The sequence below is a fragment of the Mus caroli genome, unplaced genomic scaffold, assembly GCF_978045245.1.
Source record: "Mus caroli unplaced genomic scaffold, Mus_caroli_1 scaffold_15, whole genome shotgun sequence".
Taxonomy (NCBI): Eukaryota; Metazoa; Chordata; class Mammalia; order Rodentia; family Muridae; genus Mus; species Mus caroli.
In genome coordinates, this window is record NW_028227270.1 from 44,242,789 (window position 1) to 44,260,161 (window position 17,373).

Genomic DNA, 17,373 nt, shown 5'->3' on the forward strand with positions numbered 1-17,373 from the left:
TGACATGGCAGGTATTAGCTGTCACTCAGTTCCAGAAAGCAAGAAACTTCACTTCAGTGTGACCTATTTATGCCACTTAGATTTATCAGATGCAATTTTTAATGACCCCAAACTAAAGGAAACATAGAAATCTATTTGAAAAGTTGACATTAAGGTTGTGACACCAACCAAAACACCAGGAGAACTTAAAGTTAAACTGACAGAAAATCCCCAAATCAGCCTGTTATCCTCTAATTTAAGACACAATTGCTTGGTGAAACAGTGACGGCATGTCAGCTGCTTCTTTGAAACTCCCGAATTTTGTCATTTGGTGTTTATGTCATAACCTTAATATTATTTAAACATACTTTTAAATATCTATTATTTAAAAATGTCTTGGAATTGAAGATATCCTAAAGCTTTGAAGAAGCCATCCTCAAAGAACTGCAATTCCTCATGTGCCACTTTTATTAGAAGTAGTGCATAAAACATTGGCTGTTGACAAATCTAATTCATTAAAAGGTGAGCCTATGCATTTCCAATCACTGACTGGCATCATTATCTGCAGTGCCTTTTATCAATTATTCCTCTTTTCCCTTTGAGTGAACTTGTCAGAGTTCTCTCTCAGAGCTTGAGCATTACGCCTTGTAGTGAATGCTTTCAACATGTTTAGACAAGTCACAAGCTAAACAAGTAGTGGTATTTTATTTGTAGAAATGAGAAGGGGCAACACAAGTACAGACTATTTCACTCAATGCATTGATTTTTAACTAAAGACAAAGTCAGTTAGTGATGGTTTCATCTCACACAAAAGATTTAAAAATAAAATTAGACTATGTAGAGTGGGGAATTTCAAAGAAACCATCAATAAGAGAGATTGTGGCAGCCCATCTGCACTGACATGCAGAAAACTTGGTTTAAAATTGAATTGTGCTTCCCCTTACATCAGACACCAGGTATATCATAAGGCTGACAGCTGGCTGGCATGCTAACTTCCTAAAGAAATACACTAACTGTATTCTGCAAGAGGCCACAGGAATACAATTATAGAAACCTACAAATTATTCAAAATATGAGGAAAAGCATTGCTTACCTAATTTTATTTCAGAAGACTCTAAGATTAAGCCGGTCTCCTAATCCTAAACAGATTAAAAAAAAAAAAAAAAAAAGATTTCCTTGTAAGTTGTTAGCAGAAATGTTTCTTCAGCAGCCTTTTCCAAATCTATAATTAGACAATGCTTCACCACTGACACAATGAGGGAGGGAAATAGATTCAAAACACAAGCCCTATAGGTTTGAACTGAATGAATTATGTTGGGATAAATAACACCATGAGCTTATGGGCTCCTGAAAAAAGGGCCAGAGCGTAGGTACATCGTAATAATGGCACTTTATGCACTTCAAACTTTACTCTCTAAATACTGATCATTCATTCCTAAAGAACTTCAGCTCCATTGATATTCCTGGGGTTGTTTGGGTCAGAGCCTGGGGTACCAATACCCCCAAAAGTTAGGCTCTTCCACTCATCTTCAATAGCTCAAAAAGAGAAAGAATAGTGAAAAGCAGAGAAAGATTTCATCACTGTGGTCAAAATGGGATGAAAAACAAAGCAGTCCAGTGACCCTTGACTCCGAAATCCATCTTTGCTGGTCCTGACAGTAGGTTTAGGATTAAACAGAAAGCAAGAGATAAGTACAAGCCAGCAGTCCAGGTCAAGGTGTGACCCCATCCATCTCTGGCCATCAACATCCCAGTTCCATCTCTCTTGAAAGGTAGTCTGACAAACTGCCAGACGGCATGAATTATCATTGTTCCTGAGACACAGCCTCTCCTTCTCCTTTTCCTGGGGAAAGTTTCAGTAGTTTGTTGAAGTAGTGATGTTGAAGGGAGAAGCAAGTATTTATTTCTCTTTAGGATATCTTTGGTCCTGGACCATGAAAAACAGACAATATGACTCAATCCAACTGGTTTTTGCTGTTTAGTTACTCATTATTCCAGGCAGTTTAGTAAAGCCATCTTTCCCTCCATTTTCTAGGCAGACTTGTAAAAAAATTGGTTCTGTAATTGTCATTTGGTATTTGTGTTACAATATTATCTAACCATTCTCTAATATAAGCCATTTTTTTTTTTTTTTTTTTTTTTTTTTTGGTTTTTTCGAGACAGGGTTTCTCTGTATAGTCCTGGCTGTCCTGGAACTCACTTTGTAGACCAGGCTGGCCTCGAACTCAGAAATCCGCCTGCCTCTGCCTCCCGAGTGCTGGGATTAAAGGCGTGCGCCACCACGCCCGGCTGCCATTTTTTAAAAGTATCTACCTTTGTTAGAGATACTCAGGATAATTGAGATTCTTTTTAAGAAGATTCTGATTAAATCTCTGAGATTTTGGTCCATGACTACAATTCCATTAATAACTTAACCACCATTGAGTCTGTCTTGGTCTGCAACGAGTACACTATATTATTTTTGCCTAGGGAGTTGTTGTTCTCACATGTAATTCAGAACATCCTGTGATAGTATTTTATTCTTTCAATCAATATAGTGAGATTGCATTGGTCAAACTGAGCCACAGGACAGCACTGAGTTTTTTTCTCCATGGGATTGAGCCTAGGATATTAAGCATGCTAGGCCAGCATTCAGCTATTAAGCTACAACTCCAGACAATGACATTGAGGGTTTTTGTTTTTGTTTTTTTTTTGGGGGGGGGGCAGGGGTAGGGTGGGGTGGAGGAGGAGAGTTGGTGTTTGTTTGTTTGTTTGTTTTCTTTTTTCTTTTTTTTTAAAGTCAGGGTTTCTCTTTACAGCCCTGGCTGTCTTTGAATCACTGTAAACCAGGATGGCCTTGAACTCACAGAGACCTGCCTGCCTCTGCCTCCTGAGTGCTGGTATTGAAGGAATGTGCCACCACTGCCAGTCCACATTGAGTTTTCTAAACTATGTGTGTTATATGTCATTTCATGTATTACTTTCATGGGTGTTTCCTGTATTTACTGACTGTTAAATTTATCTATATGCAGTTTACATTTTGAATGGTATAATCATTTTATGTATTTGTCTGATGGTGTGTTTACCACAATAAAGCATCCTCCTCCCCACCAGTGCTCACCAAACACAAGGTAATTTCAATCGTTTTCAAAATCCCCTTTTTCCCCCTTTATCATGATTTATGTGAAAAAAAAATGCCAAGCATAAAGGCAGAAGTTAATTTTTAATTCATCAACAGTAGCTAAGTTTTTTTTTTCCTGGAACAAAAAGTCTACATTTGATATCTAGACAAAATTAAAAATTACCCAAAATAAATCATAAATAATTAATAGAACATGTACAATTTCCACCAAACTAAGAAAATCAAGAGAAGAAAAAGTCTATTCACAAAACAAGACCAGAAGTAGGACTTCCTACTGTGGTCAAGAACCATTCACAAATACTCTCCTTATAAAGAAACTATAGACCTAGGCAGACCTGACAACAGTTAACAGTTCAGTTGAGAATTTACTTGTAATGACATGAAAGTGTTTTTGTTTTTTTTCTTTTAACTAATTATAGTTTAAAACCTTTTATTTTTGTTTTTTAGAGACAGGGTTCCTTTGAGTAACTGTGGCTGTCCTGAAACTTGCTCTGTAGGTCAGGTTGGCCTCATAGAGATCCACATGTCTCTGCCTCTTGAGTACTGGGATTAAAGACATGGGCCATAATCATTGGCTCAACTACATTACATTTTGTTAACTGAATTTATTTAGCTCATTTTCTTTTAGTATATATTTCATTTCTTTGTCATATTCAGATTAAAGCTAATTAAAGTTTATCATTTAATATTCAAGATTTAAATCATTTTTAAAATTAAAATACAACTTTTGGATAGCAATATTCTAGCTACTTTTGTTGCAGTCAATTACAATTTAGTCAGCACACATGTTTATTCAGTTGAAGAAAGACAATTAGGACCAGAAACTTCTCTGCAATGGCCAAAGAGAATTCATTTAACACATTCATGCCTGTCAGGGGAAGTGAAGATGTTGGAAGTGGGCAAGCTCAGGCAGCTAACAATAACAGTTCTATCAGTTCCAGGTCATCATGGTCATAATTGGAACAAATGTGCTTAGACTTGGCCGAATTAGACAGCATGGAAAGAGGAGACCAAAGAAGCACAAAGATAGGATATGGAAAGAGAAGACAGAAAAGGAGACCACAGGAAGTATAATCTGGTCTGTCTTACACAAAGCACTCCTTCATCACTACAGAGATCCTCCATGACTTGAAAGGTTATGACATTTTGAGAGCTTAAGCACAATTTATAAACACAGGCACCATCATACTCCAAAAACACAGGGTGAGTCCAAGGAACAAATGTAAAACTAAAAACACGACTTTAAAAGTACAAGCATTTTGAGCATCTAACATTAAGTTTTATTTATTTATATATATACATATATGTATGTATGTGCATGTATATATATGCATATGTATATATATCACAATGTATTTATTATAGGGAAATTAATTTAAAAATAAAGTGGCAATGAAAACCTTAAGGAGGAAAAGAATAATAATAATTAAAAAAAAAAACCCAGAATCTAGAGTTGTTACAATATATGACCTAAAATGGCCAGTTTTCAATAAGATATAAAGATATAAAGACAGAAGAAAAGCTAAGAGCAATGGGCTGCATACTGTCATATTGCTGGCTTAAAATAAAGACTTTAAAGTAGATATTAAAGCTGTGATCTAGGTGGGCATGATGGCACATACCTTTAATCCTAACACTTGGAAGGGAGAGGTAGAGTGATCTATGCTAATTCAGGGCCAACAGTGACTTGCTCACACAGTGAATTCCAGGATAGCTAGGGCTTCTCAACATTTTAATAATTATATTTTTAACAGAAAACAGATGGGGGAAACAGGCAGGTATGTTGATGAACATCTGTATACAGTTACTTGGGTGGTAGAGGCAAAAGGATTGCAAGTTCTCAGTCAGCATGAGCAAGAGAATGAATAATAAAAATACAGAAGTGACAAAATGAAAATGAATTTGAATTTGCAAAACAGTAAATAAAATTCATTATAAGCCTTTGTCAGTCTATAACTAAAGAAATAATAAGACATTCAGATTCTACACAACCTCTCCTGTGTGCATCTGTCTGTCATTCCATCCAACGCTTTGCTCACCTGCCCCAGAGACCCATTCCATGCAGACAAAGGGGCCCAGAGGGTGTGTGGCAGTTGGCGCCTTGGAACAGGGACACCAGAGCAGAATGCTACAAAAACATGTTGCTTCCAATGTGACAGGCTGACCTGTGACCTGTGAGTGCCCTGACAGTGAGCACACAGAGGAGGAGGAAATCAGAAAGCAACCACTTGCAAACAGATGAAGAAACTTCCTATCTCCACCATGGGCTGCAGCAAGGAGTGCCAACCTGGTGCCAACTTAAAAACAACTAAAAAAGCTGTCTCGTGAGGAGGAGAGACTGGTACAGAGAATGTACAAGATGCTTTCGTCAGAGACACTGTTTTTGGCCATTCAGGCCAGCTCCTTATAGCTATGAAAGTTTGTGTACCTTACCTATATGCTTATTGTTAAATAATTTTAAGAGTCAAGATCACCAATCTTGACAAGTCTTTTTCATATTCGTTGTAATTCTTGTCAATCAATTTATTGTGTAGATCCTAATTTAGATAAGGAATCTGCTGTGATGATTTTGTTAAAGAGACCTGCTTATGTTTTGCTGCCTATTAGAGTTAGAAATGATCCTTGGTTTAATAAACTGGGAATGCAAACTTTAAAAATGTATCTACTATAGCCTTAGTTCAACAGCTACATACTGCTCATTTTGTTAATGATAAACATAGGAATATTTCCATAGCTTTGTCAGAGTAACGTATTATAAAAAATTGGAGGTAAAATGTGGGAAGCCACATGTGCCGTTGCAGGGTGGCGCTGGCTTCTGCTGGCCACCACGCATACATAGGCAGTAAAGTTTTTTTGCCAAGATGAGGTTTTGAGAATTAACCAAAATTAACCAGATGAGAGAGAAGTTAACCAATCAGATGTAGGCATGCAAATGAGGTGGTAAGCATCAACCAAGCACAACCAATCCGGGTGTGAGACACGCCTCTCCTAGGCCTATATAAGCAGCACCAGTTCTGGGCTTGGGGTCTATTCGCCTCTACAATCAAGCTCTCCCAATAAACGTGTGCAGAAGGATCCTGTTGCAGTGTTGTTCTTGCTGGTGGAGTCGGACGCGCGCAAGAGTAAAAGATGTCTTAAAAGTAGTAGGCTTAGTAATAAGACAGAATATAACATACATTAAGGCTAGAAAGGCAGAAATTTCAGATATTAGTAAAAGTCATTTAGACACTTGGATCATTGATGAATTGGCTAGAGATTTAAAAAACAACCTAAGTGCATTGAACCCCCTGGATTGGGTTTAATAAATAATCCTACTTGTTATTATTTTTGACATTGTTTTATTAGTAATCGTTGTGTTTCCACTCATCTTTAGAGTGCTCCTGAGGTCTGTAGCTACAAAGAGGCGGGACATCCTAGAACTTCGGCTGAAAAATAAAAAAAGAAAGGGAGAAATGCCACGCACTCTGGTGGAGTCAGCTTGACAGGCCGAGAGGCTTGGAAGCTACTCAAGAGGCAAAGAGTTTCATGGAAACTCACCTCCTAGAGTCTGGCGTCCTCTCTAACCCATACATTAATATTCCATTTCCGAGTTAGTCTGGTGTATGGATCCATGTGCTCTCTTTTAGTATTATCCTATTATAAGTGCCTTTTAAGATTGAATTCTGACATAGCCAAGCCTTCACCAGTGTTCCAATGTCCTAGAAAGTCCTTGAGCTGACCATGGGCTTGGAATTCAGGAAGAATGTTGCCCATTCAGTGGCATTCAGAATTGCCTCTGGCATTACACTATCACTTTGAATAAAAGCTAGGTCACTGCCCTACACAGGAATTTACCATCTTCTAGGAAAAAGGAAGTTTGAGACCTAAAGAGGAACCAGAATAGATACTTAGAACTATAGATAGCTGAGTTACACCCATACGCACATATTTACAAGGGCCTAAGGGAAAGGTGGACTATACAATAGACTAAAATAGGAACTATGGCAAGGGCAAGAAGCCCTTGACCCTGGCTTCTAAGATTAAGTGAATCTTAGGTAGAGCTCTTGTTGATCCCAGTTGTTAACAATGAATTCTATCCCAGGTGGTTCCTGTTAGACCTTCTGTGTTTGCATTCCTCTGTTTTGTGTAAGAATCCAGTAACCTCTTTGTACCTTGCTGGTGTGTCACCCAACTTCCCTATTTTCTTCTGTATAAAAAGTTTGATGCTCGATTTGACAAATTACATTCAGATTCTACACACACACAAAAAAAAGAAATAATAATTTAAGTTAAATGAATATAAATTATTTAACCTTAACAAGAGAAAGAAATAAGAATTTTTAAACTATGAACAAAGATTCAGAAATGTGAGAAAATCACAAATATTAAAAACAAACAAATGAAAAAATCATAAAAGGAATCTTAACAAGGGATACAGATAAAGTAATAACATGTGAGGGCATAATAGATAAAAACATAAGAAACTTCATGATCAACATTAACATATCTATCAAAGAATCTTAAGTATCACAAGCAGAATAAAGACATTCATAACAAGATATAATCAAGCTACACAAAGACAAAAAGAACATCCTCTGAAGGGAAAACTATGACACAGGTGAGCATCAATATCATTAATCACTAACTTCATCCCATGGTAAAAAGAAGTCCATACTAGAAAATATTCAAAGCTTTCAAATGAATGAATGAATGAATGTGTCTGGCTGGAGAAATGGCTCAGCAGTTGACTGCTCTTCCAGAGGTCCTGAGCTCAATTCCCAGCAGCCACATGGTGGCTCACAACCATCTGCAATGGGATCTGATACCCTCTTATGGTGTGTCTGAAGAGGTGTGTACTATCATAAAATAAATAAATAAATCTTTAAAAAAGAAAAGAAAAGAAAAGAAAGAAAAGTGTCAAGCATTTTGAATCTACAATATCAATAAACTGAAGGCAAAATATAGTCATTGAGAAAGAGTTGCTACCAGCCTTGCGTAAAAAGAAATATTGAAGAAAATGACACTAACTTGTAACAGAAATACATAACAAAAGATAAGCATTCCAGAACTAGTAAAATTTGTGGGTTAATTTTAACAAATGTATAAAGCTAGCTCAGTAATACAAGCCTGTTATCGAGGTTTTTAAGAAGTAGCAAGAACAGCAGTTCAAAATCATGCTCAACTGTAGAGTAAGGTCAAGGCCAAGTTGGTCAAGGGAGACTGTCTCAAAGGTGGGGGAAAATCCTATATTGCTTCCTCCCCCAACCCCAAATTCTTAGAATATGTACATGTAAGAAAGAGAATGGATACCAGCACAACTAATGTGGTGCAGGGATCTAATGTGTATGCCAATAGCAAGATGAGAAGGGAGAAATTCAAGTATATTTAAGTAAAATAATATTTACACTTAGGATGATCAAAATTGGTCCGGTTATAAGGAATCAACTTATAAAAAAAAAGGGTTAACATTAGTTGCCTTCTCTCCCCAGAAGGCCTGCCCTCTTCTGAAGGGAAATAGTGGAGTGGATGGGGGGGAAGGGAGGAAAGGAGGAAGAGGAAACTATGGTCGGCATATAATATATGAGAGAATAAATAAATAAATAAATAAATAAGTTAACATAGCAATTAGACTGTACATTAAATATGTTTAACACAAAAAGAACAAATAAAAAAGGATTAAGATAGTATTAAAGCTGTAGAGATGGCTCAGTAGTTAAAAAACACTGACAGCTCTTCCAGAGGTTCTGAGTTCAATTCCCAGCAACTACATGGAGGAAGCTCACCGCCATCTGTAATGGGATCAGATGCCCATTTTGTGTGTGTGTGTGTGTGTGTATGTGTGTGTGTGTGTGTGTGTGTGTGTATCTGAAGAGAGCCACACTGAACTCATACATAAAATAAGTAAATCTTAAAAACGTAGTATTAGCTGGGCGTGGTGGCGCACGCCTTTAATCCCAGCACTCGGGAGGCAGAGGCAGGCGGATTTCTGAGTTCGAGGCCAGCCTGGTCTACAAAGTGAGTGCCAGGACAGCCAGGGCTACACAGAGAAACCCTGTCTCGAAAAACCAAAAAAAAAAAAAAAAAAAAACGTAGTATTAAATGAAATAGAAAATAGAAACTTGACCATATCAATGATCAGATTAAGTTTAGATAATCTAAATACCTCAAAAACCACAGACTGTCAGAGTAGTTACATACATACATACATACATACATACATACATAAATCTAATATACATATTCTGCTCAAAGACAAGGTTGATTATAAATACAAGAATCAATAAGTTGTAAGTAAAAGACCATGCAAATAATAGCCACAATAGGATTGAGTTTCGGTATTAATAATAAACGAGAGGGCAAGTGAGACTTACTCAGTAAGGTACTTGCCACACAAGGATGACGAACTGATTCCATATGCCTACAACCCACCAAGCCTGGAGCAGCAGCTTGTGCCTCTGATCGCATTGATGGGGAGATGGAGAGAAATGGAAGTAGATACCTGATATTAACCCCTCGCTTCACAAGCATTTGTACCTACATGTGTACTCCACAGGAAAATCTTAAAAATTACTATCAGAGGTAAGAAGGGTATTATATGATGATATTTTGGTCAATATCTAAATAACATAACAATGTGAACAAATATCAAAAATTTGCAAGTTAGAAAACATACTTTTAAATAATTGCTATATTAAAAATAGAGGCTATTAAAAATAGTTTAACTAAATGCAAAAACCACAGGATTACAGATTGTAAGAGATGCATGAAAAGCAGCTCATTTAGAGGCTATACAAAATCTCTCTAGTTCATTCTGTGATGAAATATTATCGTTCTTCTAAATCCTAACACTTTTCACACATACAGAGATACACACACACACACACACACAGAGAGAGAGAGAGAAATAAAACTTTGAAAAAGAACTGAGACCAATATATAAAATTCCCTCTTGCAGAAGCTTCATAAAGGAGGGCAGTCCAAGTTAAACAATAAACATAGGGGAGAAACAATAAAGACTAACTTAAATATTTTAAAATAACAAAGAATAATAGATAAAATCAAGTTGAATCTTATTTTCAATGCCATGGATCAAACTTGAGTTATCACAAATCTTAGTGAGGTGCTTTGCCACTGAACTGTCACCAGCCTGAACTTACATACTTTAAAAGGAAATGAAATCAAAAGATCTTTAGAAAGAAAAAGATAGGGAAAAAAGAGAGAGAAGATTCAAGTTACTAAATTAGGAAAACAAGAAAGATAATTTTAAAAATTACTACTGATAAATAAATAAAAGGTTCACAGGGATTCTAGAAATGATTACAGCTTGAGACATTTATAATGACAAGTCTCTGTGATCCCAGCACTGTGAGGCTGAATTTTATCCCTGATTCAGTTCTCAACTACTAGTCTATATAACTGTTTTAAGACAAAACTGAGGATTCTTTAATTTTTCATTTAAGTTCTAGGCTATTGGCTTGAATAAAAATACTAAAAACAAACAGATGAACGAGGGAAAGAGAGAAAGAAAGAAAGAAAGAAAGAAAGAAAGAAAGAAAGAAAGAAAGAAAGAAAGACTAAAAACAAAGTGAAAAATAAGATTCCTACATGTGGTCTACAGAGTCCTGAGAGAACCCTGATATTCTTTCAGATGGTCTTAAATGTAAAAAAAGGATGCCCACTATCCCCATTCCTTTTCACTATTCACTGTTAAACTGAATTAATAAGGCAAGAGAAAGAATTCCAATAAACTATCCACATCTGCAAATGACATGATATTATACTTTAGAGTATTCCAAAATTATACCGGAAAACTTCTAGAAACAATAAATTCAGCAGGGTAGAAGTATATAAAGTCAACTTGCACAAATCAATAGTTTTTCTGTATACCAACAGCAAACATACAAAGACATCATGGACACCCTCCCATTCATAATAGCCTCAAATAAAATAAAATATCTAAGAATAAACTTAAATAAGCAATTGAAGGACTTCTACAATAAAAATTGTTTAAATCTGTAGGGTTAGAGACAGACACTAGAAAATCGAAGAACATCCCATGCTCATGGATTGGTAGAATCAAATGGCAAATATGACCATTCCACCAAAATCTATTAATACAGCTAATGTAATTCCAATCAAAATGCCCATCTTGTTCTTTGCAAAAATAGAAAAAAGTATATAAAATTCATATGAAACCACCAAAAATCCTAGATAGCTAAAACAATTCTGAATTTAAAAAAAAAAAAAAAAAAAAAAAAAAAAAAAAAAAAAAGGTGACAGGACTACAACTCCATATCTTAAGACACAATATAAAGCCATAGTAATAAAAACAATATAACAGTGACACACACATACACACAAAAAACCATGGAGATCAATGGACTAAAACTGAACTGAAGACCAAAGCATAACCTCAGCCACCTAATTATTGACAAAGACAACAAAAACATATGCTGGAAAAAAGAAAGCATTTTCCCATATGGTGCTGAGAAAACTGGATGTCTGCATAAAGAAAAATTAAACTCATATTCATCATCACCTTGCATAAAAACTAGCTCTAAATGGATCAAAGACCTAGACTTGAAACCTAATACAATGAAATTGCTACAAGAAAGCATGCATATATCCTACATTATACAGGCGTCGGAAAGGACTTCACATATTGTTGCTCAAATATTAAAGCCAACCACTGACAAATGGGACTTCATAAAACTAACAAGCTTCTGCACAGCTAAAGAAACAATCTGTCAGTGAAGAGAAATCCTATAGAAAGGAAGTGAGTCTTTGTCAGCTACCATCTGACAGAGGACTGATACCCATAATATATAAAGAATTCAAAACACAAAGAATAGAAACAAATGACTTGTTTATAAAATGTACCTGGGATGTGAATAAAGAGTTATCAAAGAGGAGGAGGAAGAGAAAAAAAAAAAGAAAGAAGGAAGGAGAAGGGGAAGGAGGGAGAAACAAGAAGAAGAGGAAGAGAAGGTGAATGAGGTGAAGAAGAGGGAGGAGGAGGAAGAGGAGAAGAGGAAGGAGGAGGAGGAGGAGGGGGAGGGGGTCGTTGTGCCTAGAAATTAGGGAAATACAAACCAAAACAACTAAGATTTCATTTTAATCTAGTCAGAATAGCAAAGATCAACAAAGGAACTGACAATAAATGCTGGAGAGGGTGTGGCGTGGTAGGTACACACACATGCACACACACAAACATACACACAATACACATATATACCCACAAACACACAAAGACATACACATGCGCACACACACACAAACACACACACAACAGAACAGGATGACTTTCATTTGCTGTTGGTGGAATTGCAAACTGATGCAGCCACTCTGAAAATCTATGTATGGAAGGAAGAATTCTCAAAAAGATAAACATAAATCTGCCATAGGACCCAGCTACCCAGCTACACATGTGCCCAAAAGAACAACGTACTACTCTACAAACACTTGCTCAGTCACGTTCATTGCTACTATATTCATTACAGTGAAAAAATGAAAACCTAAATGTCCAACAACAGACAAATGGATAATCAAACTATGGTGCAGGAACACTGTGGAATACTATACAGCTATAAAGAAAAATGAAACCATGAACTTCCCAGGTAATTGGGTGGAACTTGAAAAGACCATATTTAATAAGGCAATCCAGACCCAGAAAGACAAACTTTGCATTCTCTCTCACTGCAAGCCCCTCGTTCCAAATCTTCAGAAGTGAATACATAACCTGTATTAACTACAGAAATAGGACAGTAAGAGGTGGACTTCACTCCTTGGCTTGTGGTCCACCTCCTCCACCTTTGCTACATTGCTCACTCAGAATTCTTCTTCTGTCAGTTGTTGTACTTATAAAGAGCTTTACCACTGCATTGAGCTTACCTAGATAGCCCAGAAAATATCCACTGTGTAAGGGAAAATGATGGGCAACTTTAATTTCACTTGGACTTGAATTTCTCTTTGCCATATACCATAAAGTAGTCCCAGATTCCAGGAAGAATCCTACCCTGCTTTCCAGGATTTGTTTCTTCAGCACCACATTTGGAATAAATACTAATGACAAGACTGTTTAATAAAATCCTTGATGTATCAGTAAGAATTAGTAATTTTATTAATTAAGCCTTTGTATATTGTATGCAGTTTCTCAAATTTAAACAGATTGGGCTATCAATTTGTGAAATATGCTTCAAGGAAAACATCAGGCAATATTTGTTATCAAAAATATCATTTGAACTTACAAACAAAAAGTTAGATTTCTGGAAAGCATGTATTTCAAGATGTTCCTGATGAAATGAATTAAGATTTGGAAGATCAGTATATCTCACCAAAAAAAGATTACTCCCCCCCCCCCCAAGTCACTTCTTTATGGAACAGAATCGTATGTCTCTAAAATGGTCAGTCAAAGCAAAAGACAGAGCAAGGAGTTTCTAGCAACAGCAGGAAGCTGTGAGCTGACTTGTCTCCATATGCTATACTAAGAAGCTACTGCTCGTTTGCTAAATTTTGGTGCAGGGTCAATGCATAATAGTCACAATTATCTGAGCAGACTCTTAGAATACTTTACCAACTACCTGTAAATATAAGACTATATTTTGTTCATTTATTTTAGCTAAAGCAACGTACCAAAGCATACTGAGAATGGGAGCAGATCTGAAATTTAACTCCTTTCTATTAGGACAGACATTGAACACATTTATAATACAAAAACAATGCAGCTATTTCATTAATTTTGTTTGTTTTGGAAAATACAAGTTTTCTTTTTAAAGGGTATTATATTAATGATGTGGTACTGAAAATGTTTTTTATAAATATTTAATTTTAATTTATATTATAATAAATATGTGGATAAAGTTCAGTAAAAAAAAAAAAATTCAAAAAGACAGGTTCTGGTGGTCAACACAAGAGTTTTAAAAAATCCAAGGCCAACTTGCACTACAGAGGGAGACCTTGTCTCAAAGCACAACAGGACTGGGGAAATAGAAGGGTCTGTTACAAGAGTATGAGGGCCTGAGATCTCCCCAGGTGAACAGTGAGGGCACAGTTCTGCAACCCCAGTGCTGGAGATGCAGAGACAAGCAGATGCCTACAGCTTGCAGGCCAATCAGGTTAGCTAATTCAGTAAGTGCCAGATTCAGTGTGCAAGCCTATCTGGGGGAGAAAGGCCACAGAAAAACTGAAAAAGACTAGAATTGGCCTGTGAACTCCAAATGTGCAGCCACATCCACATGCACTGGTGCACCATACAAACACAGACAAATAACCTTAGAGAAACCCTTACAGACACCCTAGACATCCTTACCTACACTCTTACAGGCATATCTGAATAACTACCAAAAAAAGAAAAGAACAAAAAATAAAACAACAAAAAACATTCTCTGAAGGTTTTCAGTAATTCTTGAGTATAAGTGACCCCCACCACAAATACCTAAAATGTGCTAGATTAACAACTGACAAAGTCCCAGAAGGACAGGATCAAATAATGCTAATCAGAAGAATGACCACCAGCATACCAGGGAGACCAGGGCATTGCAGGAACAGAGCATTGAGGCGCCCCTGCACAACCGACCCACATCAGAACCCTTTCCCAAATTGCAGAGAACAGATTAGCTCACTTTAAGCAACAATGGCATCCCTCATGGATCTATCTGAGGACACACATGAAAGAATACATACTACAGAAAGAACAACATATCTACAACATTTAAAGGAATGTATTATTATGAGATTAAACAAACCTTGTATTCTAAAAGTGAAAATGTACGATGAACTAAGGTTAAAAGCAAGAAAAATAGGTAAAGAAATGTCATAACATAATATAATTACAAAATAAATACCATTCCATACCATTCAAAAACCCAAACTACTGAAAATTTAGGCCTTAGGATAACAAGTCTGAAATCTTCCTAAAGCCCATCATTTGGAATTAGGTAAACATTGTTTAGATGAATTAGATTTACATTGTTAGATTAGCTGTGCCTCCCAGAGAAAAAAACAGGAAGACTCAGGTGGAAGTTGCTGAAGGTGAGAAATAAGCATAACTACAGAGTCACTGACACCCAGAGGCCAGGGTGAGGGAAGAATTTTGAATAATGAAAGTTTCCAGGAGAGCACTTGTCACGTCCACAAACTGCTGTGGGCCAGGTAGGAAAAAACCAAGAAGCCTTTTCTGGAAAGCAAGGTGTAAACCCACAGAGTTCTACATTTTCAAATTTTTCCCTCCATAGTCCACATGCCTGAACATTTTGTAGTTATTTTTTTTGGTTGCATTTATTTATTTATTTACTTACTTATTTACTTATTTATTTACATTTCAAGTGTTATCCCCTTACCCTGTCCCCCCATTCCCAGAAACTCCCTATCCCATTCCCCCTCCCCCTGCTTCTATGAAGGTGCTCTATTTCTATTAAAATTGTATTATGCACGCAATGTGCTTTTTCGATTCATACAAGGTATTATTTATTTAGGTTGATTTTTTAGGGAGGATAAGAAGAGTATAAAGAGACTAATATATTACCCTTTATATCTTCTGATTTTTTAAGTTTAAATATAATCAAACCTAATTATATAAAATTAAGTATGAGGGGAATGGAAAGAGGTTAACATCTTTAAAATGTCTGACTTTTAAAATTTAAATATAATTAGTAAAAATGAATAATCCGATACTATTTATTATATGAGTCATACTATATTTATACATGACCTGTGTCATCTTTTCCTTTAATTTAATTTGTTATGAGTGAGTAGATACAAAAGTCAAAAGGTTTTATTACAAAACATTTTTTTTTGCACTTCAAAATATTTATTTCACTATCATAGCCCAGTAGGTTATCTCTATAAAAGTGACTGCACACTCCTGAGACTAAGTAGTGTGCAGGCCCTAAAGCTCATCATTAGTAACAGGGAGATTCATGGACCAAGGAAACAAGTAGGTCACAAGATAAACTGTTGAATGCTAAATAATAATAATATAAACCTGAAACAATGTAGAAGACATGATGAGTAGGTATCTCTGAGTGGGGTTAATGAGCAGGTTTTCATTTCCTTCTTTTTGGGTTATTTGTATATGCAAATATTTCTGTGAGAAATTAACCTTCAAGAAAGAAGGAAAAAGAACAAAGGAAAATAAGTGACAACTCAACTCTGCACAGTCTGTGGTCACACACTCAAATCAATGCACATAGGGAAAAGCCTAATGTCTTTAAACATGCATACACTGTGTCTACAGCTGATCTTCAACTCCAACTGCACCTTAGCTTCCACTAGCCTTCATTGCCCTATGCATACAACTGATTTGGGACTGTTCTCTTTTGTCCACTCTTTCCTTTTATCACCTTGTAGAATACTCACTAAGCCCACACTCCTCCTTATCTTTCTTCACCAGGACTTTCTTCATCTGTATCCAGAAAGCAAATTCTTTACTCTGCATGCTACTGCCATGCTTTTCAATAGCAGTGTTTGTAAATGATACCTGTAATAGCTATCTCTATGTATAACTTCACTTCAGCGTAAAGTATAAGGAAAGAGATTCTTCATCTTTATCTAATTGATAATGCACAGTTATCTCCATCAATATTCATTTAAAGAATTTAAGCACATTCTGTATGATATGTATATGGAGTGCTTTGTTTGCATGTATGTATGTGAGTCACAGGAGTGCCTGATGCCAGCAGAGCTCAGAAATGGATGTGGAATCCCCCTTGAATGTGTTACAATTTATTCTAAACCACAATGAGGGTGCTGAAAACCAAGCCCAGATCCTCTACAAGAGCCATCTCTCCAGTACCTGCATTAATCTTAAATCCCTAAAAGACTAAGGGAGAATACAAAAATCTCTGTTGTTTGAATGTTAATTGTGAGTCAGGAAAAGTGAGCCTTTAGATACACCATCTGGAATGATTTTTGTAGTATTTCTGTGGATCCACCATCTGGAAGCAAAAGCTCACAAAGGTACTACTTGTGTAGAAGCTTATTTGAAAAAAGGGGGGCGGGGGGGCAAGACTCCTAGTTGTTCTGCTCCCATGAAGACTCCATATCCATATCTATCCTAAAAGACCCACTGCACTCAGAGCAGTAGAGCAGTGGAGGACCCTTTGAACTCATAGCAGTTGAGGATCCACTGCTCTCAGAGCATACATAACATAGTAAAAATGGCCATTCTACCAAAGGCAATCTATAGATTCAATGCAATCCCAATCAAATCCCAACACAATTCTTCAAAGACATGGAAAGAGCAATTCTCAAATTCAACTGGAAAGGCAAAAACCTAGAATAGAGAAAACAATTCT

At 36.4% G+C, this 17,373-nt stretch overlaps 1 protein-coding gene across 5 annotated transcripts in view; it reads right to left on the reverse strand.

Annotated features, from left to right (window-relative positions):
* The window catches only part of Kiaa0825 (KIAA0825 ortholog), a 432,254-nt gene that overhangs the window by 410,653 nt on the left and 4,228 nt on the right, over positions 1–17,373 (reverse strand). For 3 of the 5 annotated variants that reach the window (XM_085830935.1, XM_085830932.1, XM_085830934.1), the window contains exon 2: positions 16,062–16,178. The exons of 1 other annotated variant lie outside the window; for it this stretch is intronic. In XM_085830935.1, coding sequence (XP_085687061.1) covers positions 16,062–16,126 — 65 coding nt within the window. In that variant the 5' untranslated portion in view covers positions 16,127–16,178. Of the gene's footprint in view, positions 1–1,072; positions 1,119–16,061; positions 16,179–17,373 lie in introns of all 5 variants that reach the window. One more of the 5 variants, XM_021180151.3, reaches the window with a different exon arrangement.